General features: G+C 41.4%; 1 protein-coding gene and 1 pseudogene across 1 annotated transcript; both read right to left on the bottom strand.

Moving 5' to 3' along the window:
- Positions 1–10,202: 10,202 nt before the first annotated feature.
- Positions 10,203–11,291, bottom strand: LOC115832469 (annotated as a pseudogene).
- Positions 11,292–15,013: 3,722 nt separating this feature from the next.
- On the bottom strand, positions 15,014–22,897 carry ZNF391 (zinc finger protein 391). Its single transcript, XM_030802286.1, is given in 3 exon segments — positions 15,014–17,895; positions 17,898–18,624; positions 22,787–22,897. Coding segments are annotated over 3 exon segments (1,263 nt in total). The 3' UTR covers positions 15,014–17,470.
- Between the last annotated feature and the right edge of the window lie 794 nt (positions 22,898–23,691).

Here is a 23,691-nt window from a genome sequence, read left to right as displayed (position 1 = left end):
TACCTAATCAATGAATTGAAATAAAAATGAAAATTTGAATGTGCCAATCTCAGGACAAAATATATTAACCAAGTGGAGATGGTCATCATGGAGCCAAAAACCCTGGAATTCAAGGACTGGGATCTGCCAGGTCCTATTCAGGGCTGAAGAGATGTGGAGTCCACCCAGGAGCATATTAGTCACTAGCAACATGTACTCTGTTATGGCACGGGGACACATAAACATGCCCCTGTGGCCTGAATAGGCTCTCGCTCATGACTACCTTTTCCCTGGCCTCTGACTCAAGGATCAACAAGCAGTCTTCTCTCTGACACCTTAAAACATGGAACCCACGAATTATTTCACTGGAAAGATACGGCCTCCATTAGCATTCAGCAAAATACATTTAGGAACTGTCTTTTGTGAGGTTTGCTATTGTGAGTTGTCCCCAAGAGACTCTGTAACATCAGTACCCTGAAAAATAGCCAGTTTCTGGACCTATGGGGCTGAGGTTCACAGCCCACGAAACTTGGCTTAGCTGGTCAGCCCCTGTCCATATGACACTAGTGAGGCATCTCCTATAGTGTCAACATGAAGCAAAATGAAAAAGTTGTAGATTGTAGAGTGCTCAGTACATATAAGTTGAATTAGTAAATTATTTTGTTTTACATAGCTGAAATTATACTACATATGTAGTTTGGTATTCAGGTTTTCTATTTAACAATATCCTTATGAGCATTTTCTCACTTCACCATTAAAGCCCTGCTTGTCTGGAGGAAGTTGTCCTACTTAGACTCTCAGAATCAGAATCGGCCTCAAGCAATGAAGTCCATCCAATCTCTTTATTTACACACGGGCAAATTGAGGACGAGAAAAGAAAGGATGTGTGCATGATTATATAGAGTTTGGCAAGCAGAGGCTGTCCTGGACTCTTCTCCAGGATTTCTCAAAGTTCTGAGCCAAGGTCAGAAAAAGAAGTGGAAAGCCAGTCTCCCTCCTCTGTCCAACACCAGTTTGGGAGGCAGTCTCATGAGACATGGGAATTCAGAAAATGGGGGATAAAAGTCCAACATCCCTGGAACCCTGAAAGGATTGAGGAAAAAAACAAACAAACCAGAATTGTCTAGAGAGAAAGGGAACGAGCAAGAAAATGAAAAATTAGGCTGGAATAGGGTTTTGATAAAGAGTTGAGGAAGGAGATAGGAAAAATGGGGATCAAAATCAGAAAGAGGAGTGAAAAAATACATTTTTTGACATTTTTGCTTTGCAATGTGCAGTAATTTCCTCTTAGAGTCACTTTGAAACTAGAAAACACTTATTTTTCAAAGCATTTTGGAAGTGTTTTTTTCTTTTTGCTATACTGCCTTAACTCTTTCATGACCCCCAGAATTGGGATAGGCATGGACTAAATGCCTGGGGGATTGGTCTTCCCATTCTAACAAAGGGATATTCCACTAGTTCAGTCTTAGGCAAATGAGAAGACAAAGTATCCCTCAGACACAGCAGGATAATGCAAAAAGCACTGTACTCAAGAGTCAAGGGACTAGATTTTGATAATTTGGGATTTTTCAATCTGTGTCATCTTGTTCAACTAAATCATCTCTCTAAACCTCAATATTAGTATAAAATGGAATGATAATAACCCTACTGCAATACGCTGTTGTGAGGCTTAAATAAGGCAAATTCATAACAAAATTACTTTGAAAATTCCAAAGTTCTATGTAAATGTGAATAATGAAACTCTTTTTTTTTTTTTTTTTTTTTTTTTTTTTTTTTTGAGACAGAGTCTGGCTCTGTCTTCCAGGCTGGAGTGCAGTGGCCTGATCTCAGCTCACTTCAACCTCTGCCTCCTGGGCTCAAGCAGTTAATGAAACTCTTATAGCAGGGGTCAGTGAGATCCAGATAAGAGAAAGAGTTGTCTAGGATCACACACCCTGGGAATGACTGGCAAAGAGTGACACTCAGCTCTCCTAAAATACCAAATGATATTTGAAGGACCCAATGCCTTTTGAACACTGTCCCATGAATGGGAAAAATAAGCGGAGGAGAGATTCAAACAGAGACATATACTTATCCTCATACCTGAAACTAAAGGCAAGTCCTTCTCATGGTTGTTAGGATATTGTCACGATACCAGAGAAGCAGGCAGTAGGCTTGTTCCACAGAAGATAGGGAGAAAGGACTAGGAAGCATGATGAGCCAAATCTGCCCTGGTAACAGATATCCATGCTAGATGATCTGCCTTTCAATTTAGGTTTATTCATTTCCCCAAGTCTACATAAGTAAACCTTACCCTCTATCCTTTTGGATAATTGTTATAGACTAGAAATTATTCTAAACATATGCCATCTCTTAACTCAAAATTATCTCACGATAGTCCTATCAGGTAGCTATCACCATTCTCATTTTATAGACAAGGAAACTAAGACACTGTTATAGGTTTAATTGTGTCCTCCCCAAAAGATGGTGAAAATAGACTTTGCAGATAATCAGGTTAAGATAAGGTCATTAGGATGGGCCCTAATCCAGTATGACTCATCCTTTAAAAGGGAAAACTTGGACACAGAGAGAGACAAGTAAAGAGGCAAGATAATGTGAAAATACAGGGAGAATGCCATCTACAAGCAAAATAATGACTGACACTACCAGAAACTAGGAGAGAGGTCTGGAACAGATTCTCCCTCAGAGCCATCAGCAGGAAGCATCCCTAATGGCACCTTCATTAGGGACTTCTAGTCTCCAGAACTGTGAGACAATACATTGCTGTTGTTTAAGCCACCCAGTTTGTGGTACTTTGTTATGGCAGCCCTAGCAAACTAGTACAGACACAGAAAGATTAAATAACTTGCCTGAGGTCACACTGCCAATATATGACAGAACCAGCATTCCAACTTCAGAGCCCACTTTTTCAACCACTATAATGTCTTGACTCATTTTACACGATAAGAGAAGCCTGGAACAGCTTTTTAGTCCCTGTATTTCAAAGGAAGTAGTGGGATTTCTGAGGCAAGAAATGTTCCAAAACATAAAGTATATGGTAGACCTTGGCACCCTGAGACTAACTCCATGTTACAGTCAGTCTCTTTAATTCCTTTCTGCATCCAAGAAAAACCTCCTCTCCTCATATGCTAAACTCTTATACCAATAATTGTCAAACTCATGTCCTTAGAACACTGAAGTTCCTAAAGTTAGAGAAAAGCATTTTTTTCTTGAAAGTTCCAACAGTGTCAGTCTTTTCCAGTAACAGAAATATAATTACAGAGGGTTTTCTACATTAAAATTTTTCTTTGATAATTTTTTTTTACTAAAATGTGGCTAGCTGAAAACCAAGATAGAGAAAAATAGAGTATCACATAACCTTTCTAAGCAACGATTACTCATTAGAAGCATAAAGTTGATGTCTGACTCAGGACTTATGTAACAGTCCTTTTCTCTTTGGGCTTCCCGAACCAACTGTAGAGTAGCTCAGCCCACCAACAGCCCCCACTGAGTTATAGCCAGCTCATCAATAGCCTGAGATTACAACCAGCCCATTGTATACTCATTACAGATGGTTACTGCTCATTACAGACTTTTCCTGTCATTTCATATTCCTCTCAAAATATCCCTGTGAGGTAGGAAGGGAAGATACTTTTAACAACATTTTACATTTTAGGAAACAGCCTCAAAGAGATTAAATGATTTGCCCAGGGTCACATACTATCATGAGGCATGAGCCCATGGGTGTTTTAGGTAATTTTCCTGTACCTTACTCACTTCCAAATGGTAAAGGCCAGGAGAGATCGTTTAAAGTTGCATTTAGATAACACTATTGTTTGCTAACCTCTCTTCCTGCTTATGGGGAACTCTCACTTGTGTCTCACTGAAGGGGGAGATAATAAAATCTTTGAAAAGTATAGAGTATATACTATGGAGAAAAAAAAGCAAGATAGGATACAAAACACCAATGGGATATGTATCATAATTTTAAATAAGGTAACAAGAAACAGCTTATTAAAAAGGTGTCATAGAAGGTGAGAGAAAGGCAGAGCCATCCGGATATCTGAACAAAAGCCCTGCAAGCAGAAGGAATAGCAAATGTGAAAGTTCTGTGGCAAGAGTAGCCTGGTATGTTTAAGAATAACAAAGAGCCAGTGTGGCTAGAGTAAAGTGAAAGAGAATAGAGCAATAGGAGATTAGACTCAAGAGGTCATGAAGGACCACACTATGTGGGGCCTTGTAGGTCACTGTAAGGACTTTGGCTTTTACTATGAGTGAGATGAAAAGCTACTGGAAGATTCTGAGTAGGAGCAGCATGATTTAACGAACAATTAAAAAGGATTCTTCTGGCTACTGTGTTGAAAATAGGCTGTACGAGCGATGGGGGTGGTTGAGAGGGACAAGGATGAAAACAAAGAGATAAGTTAGGCAATAGTCTAGCAGAGATATGGTGGCAGCTTGGTTCAGGGTGAAAATGGTGGCAAATGGTTTGATTCTAGAACAATTTTGAAGTAAAGCCAACAGGATTTACTGATGGTTTAGATATTTTTAATTTTGGTTTCCACATGTTCATTGTTCAATGAGTAATTTTAGACTATGAAGCTGTGAGGAAATTATCAATGATGGGACCAGGCTTATCAGAGAAGATGCATAGTGAACAAGAATATTAGAAAGTAGTTCTGAGATCTCAAATCTCCAGCTCCCCAGCAGGAAGCCAATGCTCTGAAGGATCCATTGAGTTCAGCTAATGCAGTTCTACTCCAGGATCTGAATAGAAAAGGTGAGAGTCACATGGAAGAAAGGTCCAGTTTCAACCCCTAAACTTAGCATGGATCCAAATCCAGACCCAGGGCTACCTTTGTTTCTTCCAAATTTCCCAAACAGAAGAGTAAGTCATGTTTTATTTACAAAATGAAGGGTATACTAGGAATTACTGTTAATTTTGTTAAGTATGATAGTAGCATTTTGGTTAGGTAAGAAATTGTCCATGGTTTTTAGAAATGCATAATGAAATATGTAGGAATGAAACCACATGATGTCTCAGTTTTATTTAAAATATCAAAAGAATAAAATGAAGAAAAAAGGGACAAATAAAGCAAATGTGGCAGAATTTTGATAGCTGTTAAACCTGAACAATGAGCATAGAGGAGTCCATTTTACTAGTCTCTCTAGTTTTGTGTAGGTTTTAAATTTGTCATAATTCAAAATGAGTGAACATTATGTTTTATCAATTTAAATATTTCTGAGAGAATATTAAAATGAATTTGACTGGTTTTATAATCTGAGATAAAAATTAAAGCTTTTCCCAAAACCATAAAATGTATGGATTTAACTGTCTTGAGTTCCCTCAAACTCATTTTCTTAAATCTCTTTTTTTTTCTTTCTTTAAGACGGAGTTTCACTCTTGTTGCCCAGGCTGGAGTGCAATGGCACAATCTCTGGCTCATGGCAACCTCCGCCTTCCAGGTTCAAGTGATTCTCCTGCCTCAGCCTCCCGAGTAGCTGGGACTACAGGCGTGTGCCACCACACCCAGCTAATTTTGTATTTTTAGTAGAGACGGGGTTTCTTCATGTTGGTCAGGGTGGTCTCGAACTCCCAACCTCAGGTGATCTGCCCGCCTCAGCCTCCCAAAGTGCTGGGATTACAGGCGTGAGCCACCACACCCAGCGTCTTAAATCTTACTATCCTATGATTATTCTTTCTATCTCCTTCATATCCTTTGCCATATAATTTTTATTTATTTACTTTCAGAGACAGGGTCTTGCTCTGTCACTCAGACTGGAGTACAGTGGCATAATCATAGCTTACTGAAGCCTCAAACTTCTAGGCTCAAATGATTCTCTCACCACATATGACCTGGAAGCCCCTGCCTTTCCCAACCAAACCAATGTATATCTTTCATGTATTGATTGATGTCTTATGTCTTTCTAAAATGTATAAAGCCAAGCTATGGGCACATGTTCTTAGGATGTCCTGGGGCTGTGTCGCAGGCCATGGTCACTCATATTTGGCTTAGGATAAATCTCTTCAAATATTTTAGAGTTTGACTCTTTTCGTCAATATTTACCATATTGACTGACTTGTGGAGTGGCTTATGCCTGTGTGCCCATAGCTCTGACTACAGAGTGAAGGGGAAGTACTAAGGAGAATTGCCACCTTGGGAACTGCATGTAGCTCATGACTTTTGTGACTGGAATAGCATTAGTAAAAGCCTGACATTGTGGAAAGACACACATGCGTGGACCTGGTTGTCTCTAACCCTACACTGCTCCTGACAGTAGCGAAGGCGTGCTGACCCAACCAGCCCAGCTCTCTGCTCTGAGCATTTGCTTCACCTTGCTGATGGTGGCCTGGGGCAACTCCTACCTACTGTGGAACCGTGTGGCCCTGAGCGTGCAACCCCGCAGACTATGTTTCCTAGGAGACGCTGGCCAGTTCCAGGACACCAAACTCTTCTTGCTCTTGGCTGATGTTGTTTTAAATACCGCCCCACCCAACCCCCACGGCTCCACCCAAAAGCTGTCAAATGGAGTTTCTGGCAGTTGCCGGCCCTCATCTTCTAGGAGTGCCCACAGCCACCATGTTGTGGTGGTCCCAACCAGCCTACTGGGGGCATGACAGACCAGGAGCACATCCAGAGAGTAGCACCCAGAGGCTCCTCATCCACCCCACAGTATTAGCTGTCATGCCTTCCTCACCTACTGAGATTCCCACCAATGGATGGGATAGGGGCCCTGGGCAAGTGAGGAGGGAGGGCGGCTGGCCTCCACAGGGGCCTTTCTCTCCCTCCACCTGCTGGCTGACAGAAAAGTAAGGGCCCATGCCGAGCGTCTAGATATAGGCTTCTTGTAAAATAGGAGATTATTTTGAAGATGTTCTACTTCAATGTGAAAGCCAAGTCACAGTAATTTGGGCCACATTAAAAGACCCTTAATTTCTTCTTAAAATAGGTCTGACTTCTCTGGATCACTCTTACCCTCGAGCCTTCTATCTGGACTTCCTCACTGCAAACCCCAAAGTTTCTGGTTCTACTTATTGACTTTGTATTAAAGATATAGGCTATTTTCATCAGACATTCAACCTACATTATGCTTTGTGTTCATGACTGCTGAGTATGTGTCAGAAATCCCCCTCTGCACACCCTAATAGCTTACATGTAAGTTAAGTAACAATAGCACTTTAAGGGATGTAGCCAATGGTCCCTTGCCTGTATCTAGTCACCAGTTTCACTGGATCTTTCCTTTTCTGTTTGCTTTCAGAACGTCCCCAAAATTCATATATTGAAACTCAATCCCCATTGTGGTGGTGTAGGAGGTGGAGTCTTTGGGAAGTGATTAAATCACGAGAACTCATTCCTCATGAATGGATTAGTGCCTCATAAAAGGCCTGGAGTTTTAAGCTTCCTTTGCCCTTCCGTCACTTCTGCTATGTGAAGCCATATAGCATTTGTCCCCTCTGGAGGCTGTGCAACAAGGCACCATCTTGAAAGCACACAGAAGCCCTCACCAAATACCAACTAGTCTGGTGCCTTGACATTGGACTTCTAGCCCCCAGAACTGTGATAAAAAAAATTCTTTATAAATTACCCCACATAAGTTTTTGTTGTAGTAGCACAAAGACACCAGTTTCCTCATCTGTCCACTTCTGTTTCCCAATACTGCTATTTTAAGAACCCCAGCTTCCCACCTAGTTTCTGCCTACCATTTCTCATTTCTGAACCATACAGTCTCTTCTACCAGATTATTTATTTTTATTTTTATTTTATTTTTTTTTTGAGACGGAGTCTTACTCTTTCACCCAGGCTGGAGTGCAGTGGCGCGATCTCGGCTCACTGCAAGCTCCGCCTCCCGGGTTCACGCCATTCTCCTGCCTCAGCCTCCCGAGTAGCTGGGACTACAGGCGCCCGCCACCGCGCCTGGCTAATTTTTTTGTATTTTTAGTAGAGACGGGGTTTCACCGTGTTAATCAGGATGGTCTCGATCTCCTGACCTCGTGATCCACCCGCCTCGGCCTCCCAAAGTGCTGGGATTACAGGCGTGAGCCACCGCGCCCAGCCTCTTCTACCAGATTAATCTTCACCCTCAAGCTAGACTTAACTACCATGATCAAAAACCTCCCATAGCTGGGTGCGGTGGCTCATGCCTATAATCCCGACAATTTGGGAGGCCGAGGCAGGTGGATCACCTGAGGTTAGGAGTTTGAGACCAGCCTGGGCAACATGCTGAAACCCCGTCTCTACTAAAAATACAAAAATTAGCTGGGCGTGGTGGTGCACGCCTGTGGTCTCAGCTACTCAGGAAGCTGAGGTGAGAGAATCGCTTGAACCCGGGAAGTGGAGGTTGCAGTGAGCTGAGATCGCACCACTGCACTCCAGCCTGGGTGACAGAGCAAGGCTCTGTCTAAAAAAAAGAACCTCCCATAATTCCTTTATTGCTTAAAAGATGAAATCCTAGTGCAACCTAATTTTAAAGGCTGCCATCATGTATCTATGAAATTCCAAATCACCAATTTCTTTTCAACTTCTTTGAACCCTCTGCCATAAGCAAGTCAGTTCACCTACTTAAACAAACTGAGAACATTTTCCCACCTCTCTGACTTTCCTTACACAGTTCCCTTTCTTTCTCAGATCTGCTGGGTTCCAGCTTAAGAGATCCAGCACTGGAATCGGCAGAACTGGAGTAAAATCCTGGTCCTTGTGTAAGTCATTCAACATCTGTATATTTTAATTTCCTCTTCCCATAATGTGGTGAATTAAACTACAGTCATGTCACTTAATGATAGCAGTATGTTCTGAAAAGTGCATCATTAGGTAATTTTGTCCTTGTAACATCATAGAGTATACTTTCACAAACCTACATGGTATAGCCAACTACACACCTAGACTATATGGCATAGTCTATTTCTTCTAGGCTACAAACCTGTACATCACGTTACTGTACTGAATACTAGAGGCAATTGTAATACAATGGTAAATATTTATGTATCAAAATATATCTAAACATAGAAAAGGTATAGTAAAAATTCAGTATAAAACATTTTAAAATGGCACACATGTATGGGGCACTTGCTGTGAATAGAGCTTACAGGACTGGAAGTTGCTCTAGGTATCAGTGAGTAGTGAGTGAATATGAAGGCCTAGGACATTATAGTTCATCTAATGAAGACTACACTACTGTAGACTTTATAAACACTGTACATTAGGCTGCACTAAATTTATTTTTAACATATTTTTCTTCAATAGTTAACTTACTATAACTTTTTTTGTTTGTTTCATCATTTTTATTGGTCATATATCCAGAATTCATTACATAAATCTTTCAAAATAATGAGATATTACAAGAATAGTTTACAAGTTAGCTATGATTGCAGAAATACTTGACACTTGATCATTTTTACAGATATATATGTTTTTTTGTTTGTTCTTTTTGTGTTTTTTTTTTTTTTGAGACGGAGTCTCACTCTGTCGTCGCCCAGGCTGGAGTGCAGTGGTGCAATCTTGGCTCACTGCAAGCTCCACCTCCCAGGTTCACGCCATTCTCCTGCCTCAGCCTCCTGAGTAGCTGGGTCTACAGGCGCCCGACACCATGCCTGGATAATTTTTCGTATTTTTAGTAGAGACGGGGTTTCACCATGTTAGCCAGGATGGTCTCAATCTCCTGACCTTGTGATCCACCCGCCTCGGCTTCCCCAAGCGCTGGGATTACAGGCGTGAGCCACTGCGCCCAGCCATGTTTTCTTATAAGAATACTTTAAGAAAAAAAATAAATCTCCATCTATCTTATAGCAAGTTTTATGCAGTCTCTTTTTCCCATTCAATTATCCTTTCAGCATGTCCATCACATCCAATAAACCAAATTACAATCTGTTACTTCTTCTCATTTTCAAATACTATTAAGATTCACACTGTTAAAAGATTTTTAGGGTTCCTTTTCTAATCTTTCCTGATTTGAAAAGAATCCATGTATTCAGGCTAAAAGAGGTAATTTAAACAATATTCCTCCTGAATAGAACTTCTATCAGGTTAATCATTGTTTGGTATATTATCTTTTCACTTCCTACTTAGGCTAGGCTAGTTGGTAGTTTTACCCCTGCTGATAAAGTCCTGACATTCCTAAAAGTTCCTAAACTGCAAAAAAAGAAACCCTAGAAACAAGAGTGAAATAGAAATATAAAGAAAGCTAAAATACTGTTGATTAGAAAACATTTAAATTCAAGGTCTCTCCCAGGTTGAAGAAGACAGAAAAGTAATAAAGTATAAGGATGTGGCAGTAAGTTGTATAAAATACTGAAAATCTGAAAAAGATTAATCACTTAAGCCAGTGGTGTATCATTTCCAAAATGCTAGAGGGCTGGAGGATACAGAATCTTAGACTCTGTGGCTAGGCTGAACTCAATATTTATATTCTTCTTATGCTGTGGCTTTGAAATAGTCTAATAAATATCCATTTGCCCAGAGCAAGTAGTCTTTTAGGCCAGGGGAATTTTAGAGAATACTGACCATGTTTACCTGAAGAGATAGGAACCACCGGGGCAAACATTTGGCATTCACTCCACTCCTTCACTGTTACTGAAAAATGCTCACTTGGCAAAGCCTGTTGTTTTACTTTTCAGGTAACATGAATTAAAATTAAGAAACTAGCAGTATTCTACTACAGTGAAGCTCCTGAGTACTCAGCTCCAATTATTCAGTATTCTTGAAAGGATGCTTTAAAAAGCAAGCCCTTGTCCAATAATGTATTGAATAGTGGTTAGGGACTATTAGATGTCCCATTTCTCTTCTCTTTATTTCTCTTGATCTCTTCTCACCCCAGTGTAACAAACTGCTACTGGTTTTTACCAAAACGCTGCAGCAGTAGTTGGAAATGAGTTATTTTGCATTATCAAAGTATTCAATCACATTATCACAGGTCACATTTGCATATAACCAAGAAATGGACAAACAACATCTACCGCAGTGATTTTGCAAATTCAGCATAGTCAACGTATCCATCATTGTTCTTGTCATCATCTCTCAAAACACCATCTCTTATGTTAATCAGTTCATCTTCACTCATTAGTGGTGCCTGTTCACTCCCTTTCTCCTTATGGATATGAGTGATGGCTGTGGAGAGTTCTAAGCCATCAAGCAAGTAATTGCCATCATAATCATGCATTTTGAAGTAATGGAGCTGCAATTCTTGTAGTGACATCTCCGCCTCTGGTTTGTTGATGACATCTTCTGTAAGGTACATGGATGTGTTTGGGTCAAGGAATAGGCCAAGGTGGACATCCAGGCCTGCATGACTCAGCGAGTTTGGCGTGCAGGCACACACCTCCACTTGTTATATAACCTGTTTGTGTAAGTTCATACTTGGCTCTGAGCCACTACTGTCTGTAAAAGGTATAATTGTCCTGCTGACGCTGTGCTTAGGGCTTAGCTTGACATGGCTCTTGTGCAGGCACCGCTGCCCAGAGAGAGAGTGAATCTACTGGCCCCTGTAAGGAAGAATGACCAACTGGCAGATGGGCAGGGGGAGCCAGGAACCAGCTCGTGCCCCTAGAGAGAAAGAGTTAAACTGCTAACTCTGAAGGCAAGAGACAGCCAGCCCTGCAGCTGTGTGTGGGAGCGGCTGGTTCAAGCAGCCGAGACAAGGTGGACAGTGTGAGAGACCTGATGTAAGTGAGCTATGTGAGTAAGCTGCTGATGAGAGCTGCTGCTGAATAAAATCATCTTTCACCTGCCTACGTCCCCCCCAAGGCTTCTGTTAGCTATTTGCCCAGGGATAGCCAATCCCTTGTACCTCAGCATGGGCTGGACCTGAACCCTAAACCTAACAATTGGCGATGAGAATGGGATGACGTGAATAGGTCTTCAGCCCCTGAGGGTTCCTGGGTTGGCTATGTGGCTGCAGCATGGGCTGTGGTACCCAGTGGCAGCTGTGCTGCAAGGATGGGCTTCGGTGGAAACACGGGAGGCAGCGGATGGGTCCCCCGCAAGTGTGGAGAAGGTGCTGAAGCACCTGGAAGTGCGCAGCACTGAGATGCAGCATGCTTTTACTGCCAGAGTCAGATGGATGTTTGTGACTTTGCTGCAGGAAGTGTCTGCCCAGTCTCTGTGGGATGCACGCAGGGAGGAAGAACCTCCGTTACAGGCTCGCCCAATGGTCTGCCAGAAAATAGAGCATGGGCAGCTGCTGGGCCCCAAGGGTGGGCCAGAGACCCCCTACTGTGGTGGAGCACACTTCCTATGGTGTCTGTGCCCCTGCTAAGTTGCAGGAGTTAAGCAAGTAACGTTGACAGTTGTGTACAGACTTGGTGCAAGTCATTCGGGAGAAGGATGTTGCTGCTCAACCTGGTCCTGCCGGAGTGTTCCAGTTCAAAGAGTACCTGCTGCAGTTGGTAGAAGTGTAAAGCCTTTTCTGTTTAATAAGGGAACTGGCCAAGGTGCCTGGCTTGGTAGGGGACACCAGACAACCAAAGGCCATATATGGACTTGGCAATCCACTGGTCCCTGGACCCGGATAAGTTTCCAGGCAAGGCTGCATAGGCAGCTATGAAAGCTGGTCAGTGAAAGTGAAACCTGTGTCTTTGCACCTGGGCATCGGCTGCTTGGTTCTCCACTTATGCACTGTGTATGTCTCTTGCATGCCTGAGAACATTCTTGGGGGTGGATGTTTTGCAAGACTTGGCAGCTGTGCCACCTGTCATGGACTTGATGGACCGTTTGACAACAGAACTGGGATGGTGCCACTGTGTGGTGGACTTGACCAATGCATTCCTCTCAATCAGCATTGCTCCAGAGAGCCAGGAACAGTTTGCCTTCATGGGAGGGCGACAGTGGACTTTCATAGTGTTGCCGCAGGCCTATATGTATAGCCCCATTATATATCATTTTCTTATTAATGATATTATGTTAACATCTAGTTCTCTTGCTGGTTTGGAAGCGGCAACACCCCTCTTGCCTGGGATTGGGATAATGAGGCTGAAACAGCCCTTCTGATGACATACGCCCTGTGGGTAGTTAACCAGGGGTGCCCATTTAAACTAGATGTGCATGTAACCACAAATAGAGTTGGCTAGGGCCTATAGCAGTATATGGAGTGCTTGGAAGCGCCAGTCAGCTTTTAGTCCCAGATATGGAAGGGAGCTGAGCCCCAGTGTTCATTAATAAAGAAGCAGTTAGTAACCATATATGCTGCCCTTCAGGTTCATAAGAGCGTGGCTGGACGGGTTACAGTCGTGCAGATGGCTTACCCAATAGTGGGATGGGTGCGTTCATGAGCAACGACCCCTCAGACTGGGACAGCACAGACCTCCACTTTAGCGAAGTGGGGCACCTACTTAGAGCAGTAGAGTACGCTAAGTATAAATCCCTTAGCAGCAGAGTTGCAAGAGGTCTTGGGACCTGTAGTCCTAATGCAAGATAAGGCCATGGGGCCTGAGGCACCCCTAGACCCTGAGCCTTCACTGTTAGAAAGGGTGTTCTTGTATTCCTAATAGGACATGGTACACAGCTATGTCTAGTTGGGGTGCCACTGCTGCCTGGACTGCTGGTGCAGTCCAGCCTAGTACTGACACCATATGTTTGAAACCAGGTGTAGACTAGGGGCAGTCAGGATTATCAATATCACTGTTTTACAGCTTCATATCTTAGCTGAGTGGAAAGTCTTCCAGGAGCAGTAATATGCATGGAGCTGTCATCTCCTATGATAACAATGCCTTCTTCTGGAATACCTTCTGTAGGATATGCCTGAGGATGTTTTACAGTTAACTTTTTTTTTAATAAGTAGAAGTACACTCTAAAATATTAAAATGGTGCAAAAGTAATTGCAGTTTTTGCCATTGCAATTACTTTTGCACCAACCTAATAACAATAAAAAGTATGGTAAATACACAAACCAGTGACATAGTACTTTCCTATCAAGTATTACATAGTGCTATTTTTTTTTTTTTTTTTTTTTTTGAGACTGAGTCTCACTCTGTTGCCCAGAATGCAGTGCAGTGGCGTGATCTTGGCTCACGGCAACCTCTGCCTCCCGGATTCAAGCGAGATTCTTGTGCCTCAGCCTCTCAAGTAGCTGGGAGTATAGGCGTGAGCCACCACATCCGGCTAATTTTTGTATTTTTAGTAGAGACGGGGTTTCATCATGTTGGCCAGGCTGGTCTTGAACTCCTGACCTCAGGTGATCCACCCGCCTCGGCATCCCAAAGTGCTAGGATTACAAGCATGAGCCACCGCACTAGGCCTTTAGTGCTATACTTTTATATGACTGGCAGTGCAGTAAGTTTGTTTACACCAGTATCACCACAAACATATAATTGTGCTATGATGTCACTAGGTAATAGGCATTTTCCAGCTCCATTATAATCTTATGTGATCACTGTCATTTCTGCAGTCCATCATTGACCAAAATGTCCTTGTGTGGTGCATAACTGTACTCAAATATCTACAAAGAGCATTTCTTCTGGTACCCAGTAAATATTTCATTACTTAATATACTCTACCCCCTGCTCCTGCGAACCTCACTCTATCCTAAGAACAATCTTCGCATCTGCCTTTCTGGACTTTCTACTATGAACTAAATATTTATTCACCAGAGAAACTGCTGTATACTAGGTGTTATGAAATATAATTTTTTTATATCAAAGACATTGTATAATTACATGAAGACCAATGGAGTAATTCATCTTAATTCTAAGTATTAGAAAAGCTTTTGTTTTCCTTGAAGAATGGACATATTTTTTTCCTTCTAAAACAATGTAAGCAAATGACCTTCTCATTTTGGTTGCCAGAATGCTCAGTTTGTATCCCTAACTGACTACCCGTGTAGGTTATCATAACTTGTCCTGATCTCCTAGTGCTCATTTGTATGTGTTTTTTGTTTTCTATTTTACTGTATCTTGTTCACCATCTTGAGTCATTTTTTTACACACAATGGAGTTATAATAAAATAGCTATTGCCTATTATGATAAAAGAAATACCTTCTAGCTTACTTGATTGTGATCCTAGTTTTCCATCTAGTAATGAAGTTAAAGGCTCTGCAGGGAATAAAATAAAAAGCTATAGGCAGATGTGAATTAGTAGAATCATAACAATTAGAATTTATTGAGCATTTACTTTATGTCAGGCACTGTTTTACTACTTTACATGAATGAACTCACTTATTCTTTATAATAGTCTCATGAATTGGAAAGCCAAGAGGTCAGCATCCCAGGAGATCTAAAGGAGTCAGTCTAAATAGTCAGTTATATATGTAATTCAAGGAAAAACAAAATGGGCCAAAATACCTATGAGGTTACCTCATCATTCAAAAGACTAAAAAGATTATGCTGCTAAATTAAACCCTATGCATTTAGATTAAAACTAGTGTCCAGGCTGGCATTGTACTATGTATTATATGAGGCTTATAAAAGATTTAGGATGATTTACAACTTCAAAACAGCTTATGTAAAAAAGTACTTGTGAAAGAACCAGAAAACAGTAAAGAAGGTGTCTAATACAGGAGAATAATGCAAACCATCACTACAAAGGATTTCTAAGAAGGCAGGGGACTGAAAGTGTCAGAGTCAGGATATGAGCGTGGCCTTTAAAAAAGGGTGGATAAGGTTTCTGGAATACAACGAAGAAAGTAGGACACGTAAAAGTGCCAAGGAATAGTTTGAAAAGAAGCAAAGTGTGAGAAGAGGGTACAGTAGGAACAAAAAACAGGCCTGCCTGCATGTATTATCTTTGAGAAGAGAAAGGAAGTAAATAAGTAGATCAAACTATGAAAGACCTTTAGGTTAAAGAAGTTTACATTTGGGGCAGAGGTCACTGGGAAACTGTAGACTAGTTTTTTTAACAAAGTAGTAGTTTAGTAAAGAGCTAGATAATGGTAGTGAGTCAACAGTGATCAATTTAGTAATCTAGGCATGAGGTACCAAGAACTTGGAAGCAGCAGTAGAAGGACAGAAAGAAATCAATTATTAATCTATATCAAATAAAGTCAAGTTGATTGATCACAGATAAAGAGGAATCAGTGAGCAATAACTCCAGGGCATTTAGTGTCTACTCAGCACTTTATGATGTTTTATATCAATCAAAAACAAGATTTCTGGCAGGTGTGGTGGCTCATACCTGTAATGTCAGTGTTTTTTGGAAGCCGAGGTGGGAGAATTGTTTGAGTTCAGGAGATGGAGGCCAGCCTTGCCAATATAGTGAGATCCTGTCTCCACAAAAAAACTTTAAAATTGTGGGTGTGGTGGTACACACTTGCAGCCCTAGCTACTCAGGAGGCTGTGGCAGGAGCCCAGGAGTTCAAGGCTACAGTGAGCTATGATTGTGCCATTGCACTCCAGCCTGGGCAACAGAGCAAGACCTTCTCTCAAAAATAAAACAACAAACAAACCAAGATTTCTGTCTTCAAGAAGTATATAATCTAGTTGCACTATCTCAAGTTTTATAACTTGATGAAATGAGATTATTCTGGCCTAACCCTTGCCCCAAATCACAGAGCTGATCATTGACAATCAAAGAAATGCTGGGAGGTAGGAAAAGTGTAGATCAGCACAGAATCATGGATCCTGAAAGAAGCTCAAGCTTTAAGGCATAACAGTGGCAAAAAGTGCCAATTCTGCAAATGTCAAGTAGAAAAAGGTCTGAGAAATAGGCACTGGGTTTGTCCTTGAGAGATCAATCTTCCAAGATTGGTGAGGGTCAAAGCCACAGAATGTAAGTTTCATGAAGTCTGTAAATGAAAGAAAATTAAAAACAAACAAAAAAAACAGCACAGCACAGCATTTGGCAACTTTTTTCCCCAAGATCATGGAGGAACGTCTCCAAGATTTTTAGAACATTCTTGGTAAAAATGTGATAACACTAGGATTAGTTAGGCATTAGTAAAAAAATGAGTTATACTTTCAGGAAAAATGCTACCGCAAAAAAGGTGAGAGGAGGAGGAAGATGAGAAAAATCTGTTTTTGCAAGTGAAGAGAATGAATTTGCCTCAACACTATTATCCCCAGACTGGTGAGAAGTTTTCAGTCCTGCTCTGAAGCCAGATCCCTCTCTTCTGGTACTAAAGCCAGCAAGTATGAAGACACACACACAGGATTTTCTCTTCATGTGAAGGGGCTGATGTGGTTAGAAAACAGAGGATAACCTGGTGGTTCGGGGACCCATGCTTGATGGAATAAATTAGCAGAGAAACTACAAGGTGTCAGGTAGCTTTATACTCTAAAGTTGGAGCCCTTCAGAATATTAGATTTCATATGTTAAGTTTTTTGAGTCATCCCTTTGTTTTATTGAGAACTTATTTGAGAAAAGAGAAAGAAAGAACGGGGGAGGGAGAAAAAGTAGGAAGGAGGGAAGAAGGGAGGGGAGAGGAAAGAAGGATAGATAGATGGAGAGAACGAATGAAAGCTTAAAACAGGTATAGATATCTAATAAAAGAAAATTAGAACAAGTATATATATACTTGAAATATATATATTTCAGTGGTGGGAGGTTAGGTATATGTGTTCTTGTGCTAACATTAATAAAAGCTCAGATATTACTCTTTAGTATGAAGGTGCTGATGTCTGATCAGAGTTGAACTCTGACTGAAGGCTTTTCCACAGTCATTACATTTGTACGGCTTCTCTCCGGTATGAGTTCTCTGATGAATAATAAGGGATGAGCTTCGACTGAAGCCCTTTCCACACACTCTACGCTTGTGGGGCTTTTCTCCAGTGTGGATTCTCTGATGCTCTGTAAGAGATGAGCTTCGACTGAACACTTTCCCACATTCACTGCACTCATAGGGGCTCTCCCCAGTGTGTGTTCTCTGATGTTCAATAAGCGATGAGATCCAATCGAAAGCTTTTCCACATTTACTGCATTCATAGGGATTCTCTCCAGTGTGTATCCGTTGATGCTGAATTATGGTTGAATGGTCACCGAAGGCTTTCCCACATTCATTACATTTGTAAGGCCTTTTTGAGTATGAGTTCGCTGATGCTGACTAAGGTTAGTGCTTCGGCTAAAGGCTTTTCCACATTCACTACATTCATATGGTTTTTCTCCAGTGTGGATCCTCTGATGTAGACTAAGATGCGTGCTCCGGCTAAAAGCTTTTCCACATTCATTGCATTCATAAGGTTTCTCTCCAGTGTGAGTTCTTCGATGTTCAATAAGGTGTGTACTTCGGCTGAAAGATTTCCCACATTTGTTGCATTCAAAAGGCTTTTGTCCACCATGAAGTCTACTGTGTACAAGAAGTTCTGATTGGTAACTAAAGGCTTTTTCACATTCATTGCATTTACAAGGTTTTCTTTGTGAGAAAAGTCTTTGGTGTTTAATTAAGTCTGAATTATCTTTGGAGTTTTTCCTAGATATTGGGGATCCATCTCCCTTTGGAATTTTCTGTTGTGCATCAAGGTTTGGGCTTAGACTAAATTCATTGAATTCAGGGCCTTCCTCCCCCATGAAAATTTCTTTGAGTGTCACTGACACTTTTCTGACCACTGTGTTCTCAAAAGAGGATTTCTTCTGTGCAGGACATTTTGTCTGCCTTGATAATTGGCCTTCATTTTTATAGGCTTCTTCGTTTGTAGGACCCTGAGCAGTATTCCCTCTGAGGCTTTCCACTGCTGACCCTGAAAACTCTAGTTCTTCGGAAACAGTCTGATTGGTGTTGATGCTTTGGTTCAGTTCAAATCCCCCTATCTGAAAGACATTTAAAGTGTGAATGTCATCTGTGTCTACTGTGGAGGGCAAAGAAAATAAACCAGCAGAGAAAGACAACTAATTTGAATTCATGCATACTAGCAACTTTATATGAGGAGAAAACAAAAAAGGATAGTGGAGGAGAACAAAGCCAGAAGAGATGAGAGGCAGAAGTTTTGCAGTGGGCATGGTGAACACAGAGACATCAAGAAATATGGAAAGAGTTATTGGGTAATATGCTAACCCAAACAAATGGAAATGAGCAGGTGTACCAGCTGATGACAGAGAGTTGGGGATTCAAAGGTAAAATGACCTATTATGGTAGTTGATTAATCATGGAAAATGAGAGCGAGGAGAAGGATGAGAAGAATCAAAACTCTCAAGTGTAGAAAAAAGAAGTGGAAAAAAGAAAGATGACTTGATCAAGCTTGAATGCAACCATTTTCCTGGGATTGAAAGAGAATAAAAATTTCAGAAATAATAACTACCACACTGCTATCCCCATTTGCCTCTCAACCCTTCTTCCAATTATTATACTTTAGGTATTCTTCTAAAGAAGTCTACAGTCCTAGACTATCAGAGATTTAGCAGAATTTAGACATCATCTAGGCCAACCCACTAATCTGACAGATAGAAAACAGATTGAGTCACTTGCCTACATGACCCAACAAATTGCAAGGGCTTGGACTAGATCTCATCTTCTCAACATCAAATTGGTTGTCTTCTTATGACACTACTCACCTAGACAGGTATTTCTGGGCACTGCCCTCTTCAGCTTCCTGAAGATCCAACATCTACTGTTATTCTTCTTTCAACTGGGTGATCAAGTTCAATTCACATGCTGGGGTTTCTGCAGATTAGAAATGATTTAACACAAGGCTGCTGGTGCTGAAGACACAGAGCTCTTCAGAGCTCAATTGCAGTGTTTTTATCTATAGAAAAGGTAGTGTGAGCTTTCACAGGGTCTATGGCAAGAGGGGCTGGAGAAAATGAGTCTCTGAAAGGGAGTAAAATTAGATTGCAAAAGACGGGTTACATACACACACACAGGTTACATACATAAACACATACACATCAGAATTACTTATGACACTTGTTACTCCAGATATCTGAACCTTGCCTTGGACCTACCAAGTCTGATGGGGCCCAGGCATTTGTATTTTAATACATTCATGTGATTTGACAAGTTGAATGTCCAGAAAGAGCCTTAGAAATACAGTCTAGGTTGCTTGAACAAAGTGCTAACTTGGACTATCTTCTGCCCCCTAACATTCTTCTCACAGCAGGTGGGTATAAAATAGAAACTCAGCTTCCCATAGGACAGGAGGCCCCTTCTCTTTACAGAAGGGCTGAAACTTACCAAAGATCTCAAGCTTCCCAGATACTAGACAGCTAGCTTTCCCAGATGACTCTTGTTTTTTTTTTTGTTGTTTTTTTTTTGAGATGGAGTCTCGCTCTGTTGCCCAGGCTGGAGTGCAGTGGCGCGATCTCGGTTCACTGCAAGCTCCACCTTCTGGGTTCACACCATTCTCCTGCCTCAGCCTCCCAAGTAGCTGGGACTACAGGTGCCCACCACGCCTGGCTAATTTTTTGTATTTTTAGTAGAGACGGGGTTTCACTGTGTTAGCCAGGATGGTCTCGATCTCCTGACCTCATGATCCGCCCACCTTGGCCTCCCAAAGTGCTGGGATTACAGGCATGAGCCACCGCGCCTGGCCGACTCTTGTTTAAAAACCAAACATCTCACATTCATATTGCCTGGCACCAAGTAGTGTGTTTATCTCCACACTGACAATGTTGTTTTCTACTTGTATTATAAGAAGGGAGAGCAACAGGGCAGCAAGGACCTCTCCTGAAACACCAACCTATCAGTGTCCAGCAGAGTATCCTGGCTCCAGCAGCCTTTGTCAGGAAAATAGGAAGATCTGGGAACCTGTGCCTTTTCTTCTTGCCCATCCCTGGACTCTAAATTTCGTCATTAAAGCTTGTTTAACCCCTCCTCTTGTTAATTCACTTGGAGTCCTTGTGTATTAAAGGAGGCAATGAACTGTATAACAGTTCCCCAAATATTTCTGCTCACAGCATAATTTGAGATCCATGAGATTAGGGAGTTAATCTGGCTTCATAAAAATCTTTCCTTTCTCATAGACTGGGACCTCTCAGATGTGGAGGTTAGCCTTGGAGGATATGTGCCAAGAAGCCATGCATGGAGAACCTCAAGTAACATTATGATGCTGTCTGTGTTCAGCTTTGCCAAGAACATGCCTTTCAACTGAAAACAGGGTGCAGTGGCTCATGCCTGTAATCCCAACACTCTGGGAGGCTGAGGCGGGTGGATCACTTGAGGTCAGGAGTTCGAGACCAGCCTGGCCAACATGGTGAAACCCCGTCTCTACTAAAAATACAAAAATTAGTTGGGCATGGTGGTGCATGCCTGTAATCCCAGCGACTCAGGAGGCTGAGGTTAGAGAATTGCTTGAACCTGGGAGGCAGAGATTACAGTGAGCCGAGATCGCACCGCTGCACTCCAGCCTGGACGACAGAGTGAGACTCTGTCTCACAAAAAAAAAGATCCAATTGCATACTTTATGATGCCAACATTCATTAATAGGAATTTGCCTTACTGCTATTTTGGCTGGCTTCCATTCTTGTAGCTCAGATCCTTAAGCTCCTCCATTGTTATTTGATATGGTTTAGATGTTTGTTCCCTCCAAATCTCATGCTGAAATGTGATTCCTTCCCAACCTCCCCTGAAAAAAAGAAAAAAATGTGATTCCCAGTGTTGGAAGTGGGGCCTGGTGGGAGATGGTTGGATCATGGGAGCAGATTCCTCCTGATTGGTTTAGCAGCATCCCCTTGGTGATAAGTGAGTTCTTGCTCAGTTAACTCACATGAGATTTAGTTGCTTAAAAGTTTGGGACCTCCCCTCTCTTGCTGTCTCTTGCCCCTGCTCTTACCATGTGACATGCTTGCTCCCCCTTTACCTTCCACCATAATTGGAAACTTCCTGAGGCCCTCACCAGAAGCAGATGCTGGAGCAATGCTTGCACAGCCTGCAGAACTGTGAGCCAATTAAATCTCTTTTCTCTATAATTTACCCAATCTCAGGTATTTCATTTCCATAGCAATGCAAGAATGGCCTAACACATTATTTTATTGTCAGTTCACTATTACCTCTCTCTTTTATTACAGTGATCCTCAAGATGGCATCCTAGGGAGACTCTGGGGAATTTGTGAGGGTGTTTTGGGTTGTCACAATGATTGGATAGTACTATTAGAATTTAATGGGGGCCAGGGATGATAGACATTCCTGCAGAACAAAGAACTGTCATTTATCCTATCTTTCAAAAAAGTTGTTAATAATTACCTAAAACCGAGTAACACTTTATGCATACATACAAAGTATTTTGCATAGCTTTAATATGTATTGGAAAATCAAGGAAATATACATTTTTTTTCTTTCTTTTTTTGAGACGGGGTCTCACTCTATCACCCAGGCTGGAGTGCAGTGGTACAATTACAGTTCACTGCAGCCTTGACCTGTCCAGGCCCAGGTGATCCTCTGTCTTCAGCCTCCTAAGTAGCTGGTACTACAGGCACACACCACCATGTATGGCTAACTTTTAATTTTTTTGTATGGCTAACTTTTAATTTTTTTTGTAGAGATGGGGTTTCACCATGTTGCCCAGGCTGGCATCAAACTCTTGGGCTCAAGTGATCTGCCCACCTCAGCCTTCTAAAGTGCTGGGATTACAGGCACGAGCCACCACGTCCAGCCAAAATATACATTTTTTGTTTCAATGTTATTAGGAATTTTTCACCATTTCAGGGAAATAAAACCACTTATGGTGTTAGATTCACAAATATAATTCATAAATCAGGCTGCATTTGTAGTTGTATTCAGTGATTCTAATAGGTGTAAGCATCTATTTCATCCAGTCATTTACATGCAGAAATGCATATTATTCGATTATAAATCACTTTCCTTTCCTTCTCCTTCATATTATAGTTAAGGTAACTTATTGATACTTTTGAAATTATTTCATAGGTAGGTAGGTAGTATTATCTATGAATTTTATTTCAGAATAGTAAAGGGAATGGTAGGTCTGAAGGGTAGAGAAATACTTCTCTAGTGCAGTGGAACTAAAATATTGACAGTTACATGACAGATGAATACTGCATCTCCCAGTAGGTAAATTACAAAGCCTCTAAAGCTACTAAAGCAAAAGTTCTTGTCCCCAACAGAAGTCTCTGAAGATTTGAGAACACCCATACTGCCATAAGGTAATACGAGAACTAATGGGAATGTTGTACTTAGTGGAATATTATTACATTATTAAATACTATATCCCATTCTGGAGAAGAAAGATTGTTAGGAAATATTTAGTTTTTGGACGCATTATGAAACCAGGGAGATCCAAAATTTGAAGATTTTTGCAAATTGTCTCACTAGAAGAACCCTGAAATATAGGATATCTAAAAGTAGGCAGAATATCCTGACGAGAAAGAACTATGACAGAGTTCTTGGATATTGCCAATTTGAAGTTCACTCTCATGCTTATTAATATTTTAATGAAACTGTGCCAATTTGATATGAGATTATCTATAATCAACTAATGTGTATATACTATGTATTAGGCTGTTCTTGCATTACTATAAAGAAATACCCGAGGCTGGGTAATTTAAAGAATTAAAGGAAAGAGGTTTAATTCGCTCATGGTCCTGCAGGCTGTAAAAGCAGGGTGTTGGCATCTTCTCAGCTTCTGGTAAGCCTTCAGGGAGCTTTTACTCACAACGGAAGGTGAAAGGGGAGCAGGCATATCACATAGTGAAAGCAGGAGCAAGGCAGGGAGGGAGATGCCACACACTTTTACACACCGGATCTCATGAGAACTCACTCATTATTGCAAGGACAGCACCAAGCCATGAGGGATCTACCTCTATGCTCCAATCACCTCCCATCAGGCTTCACCTCCAACATTGGTGATTACAATTCAACATGAGATTTGATGGGGACATATATTCAAACCATATCATTTCTGTTTCTGGCCCCCAAGTCTCAAGTCC

Source organism: Nomascus leucogenys, chromosome 22a (genome assembly GCF_006542625.1).
Source record: "Nomascus leucogenys isolate Asia chromosome 22a, Asia_NLE_v1, whole genome shotgun sequence".
NCBI classification, from domain to species: domain Eukaryota; kingdom Metazoa; phylum Chordata; class Mammalia; order Primates; family Hylobatidae; genus Nomascus; species Nomascus leucogenys.
Note: the sequence above shows the minus strand (reverse complement) of the source record. Positions and strands in the feature narration are given on the sequence as shown.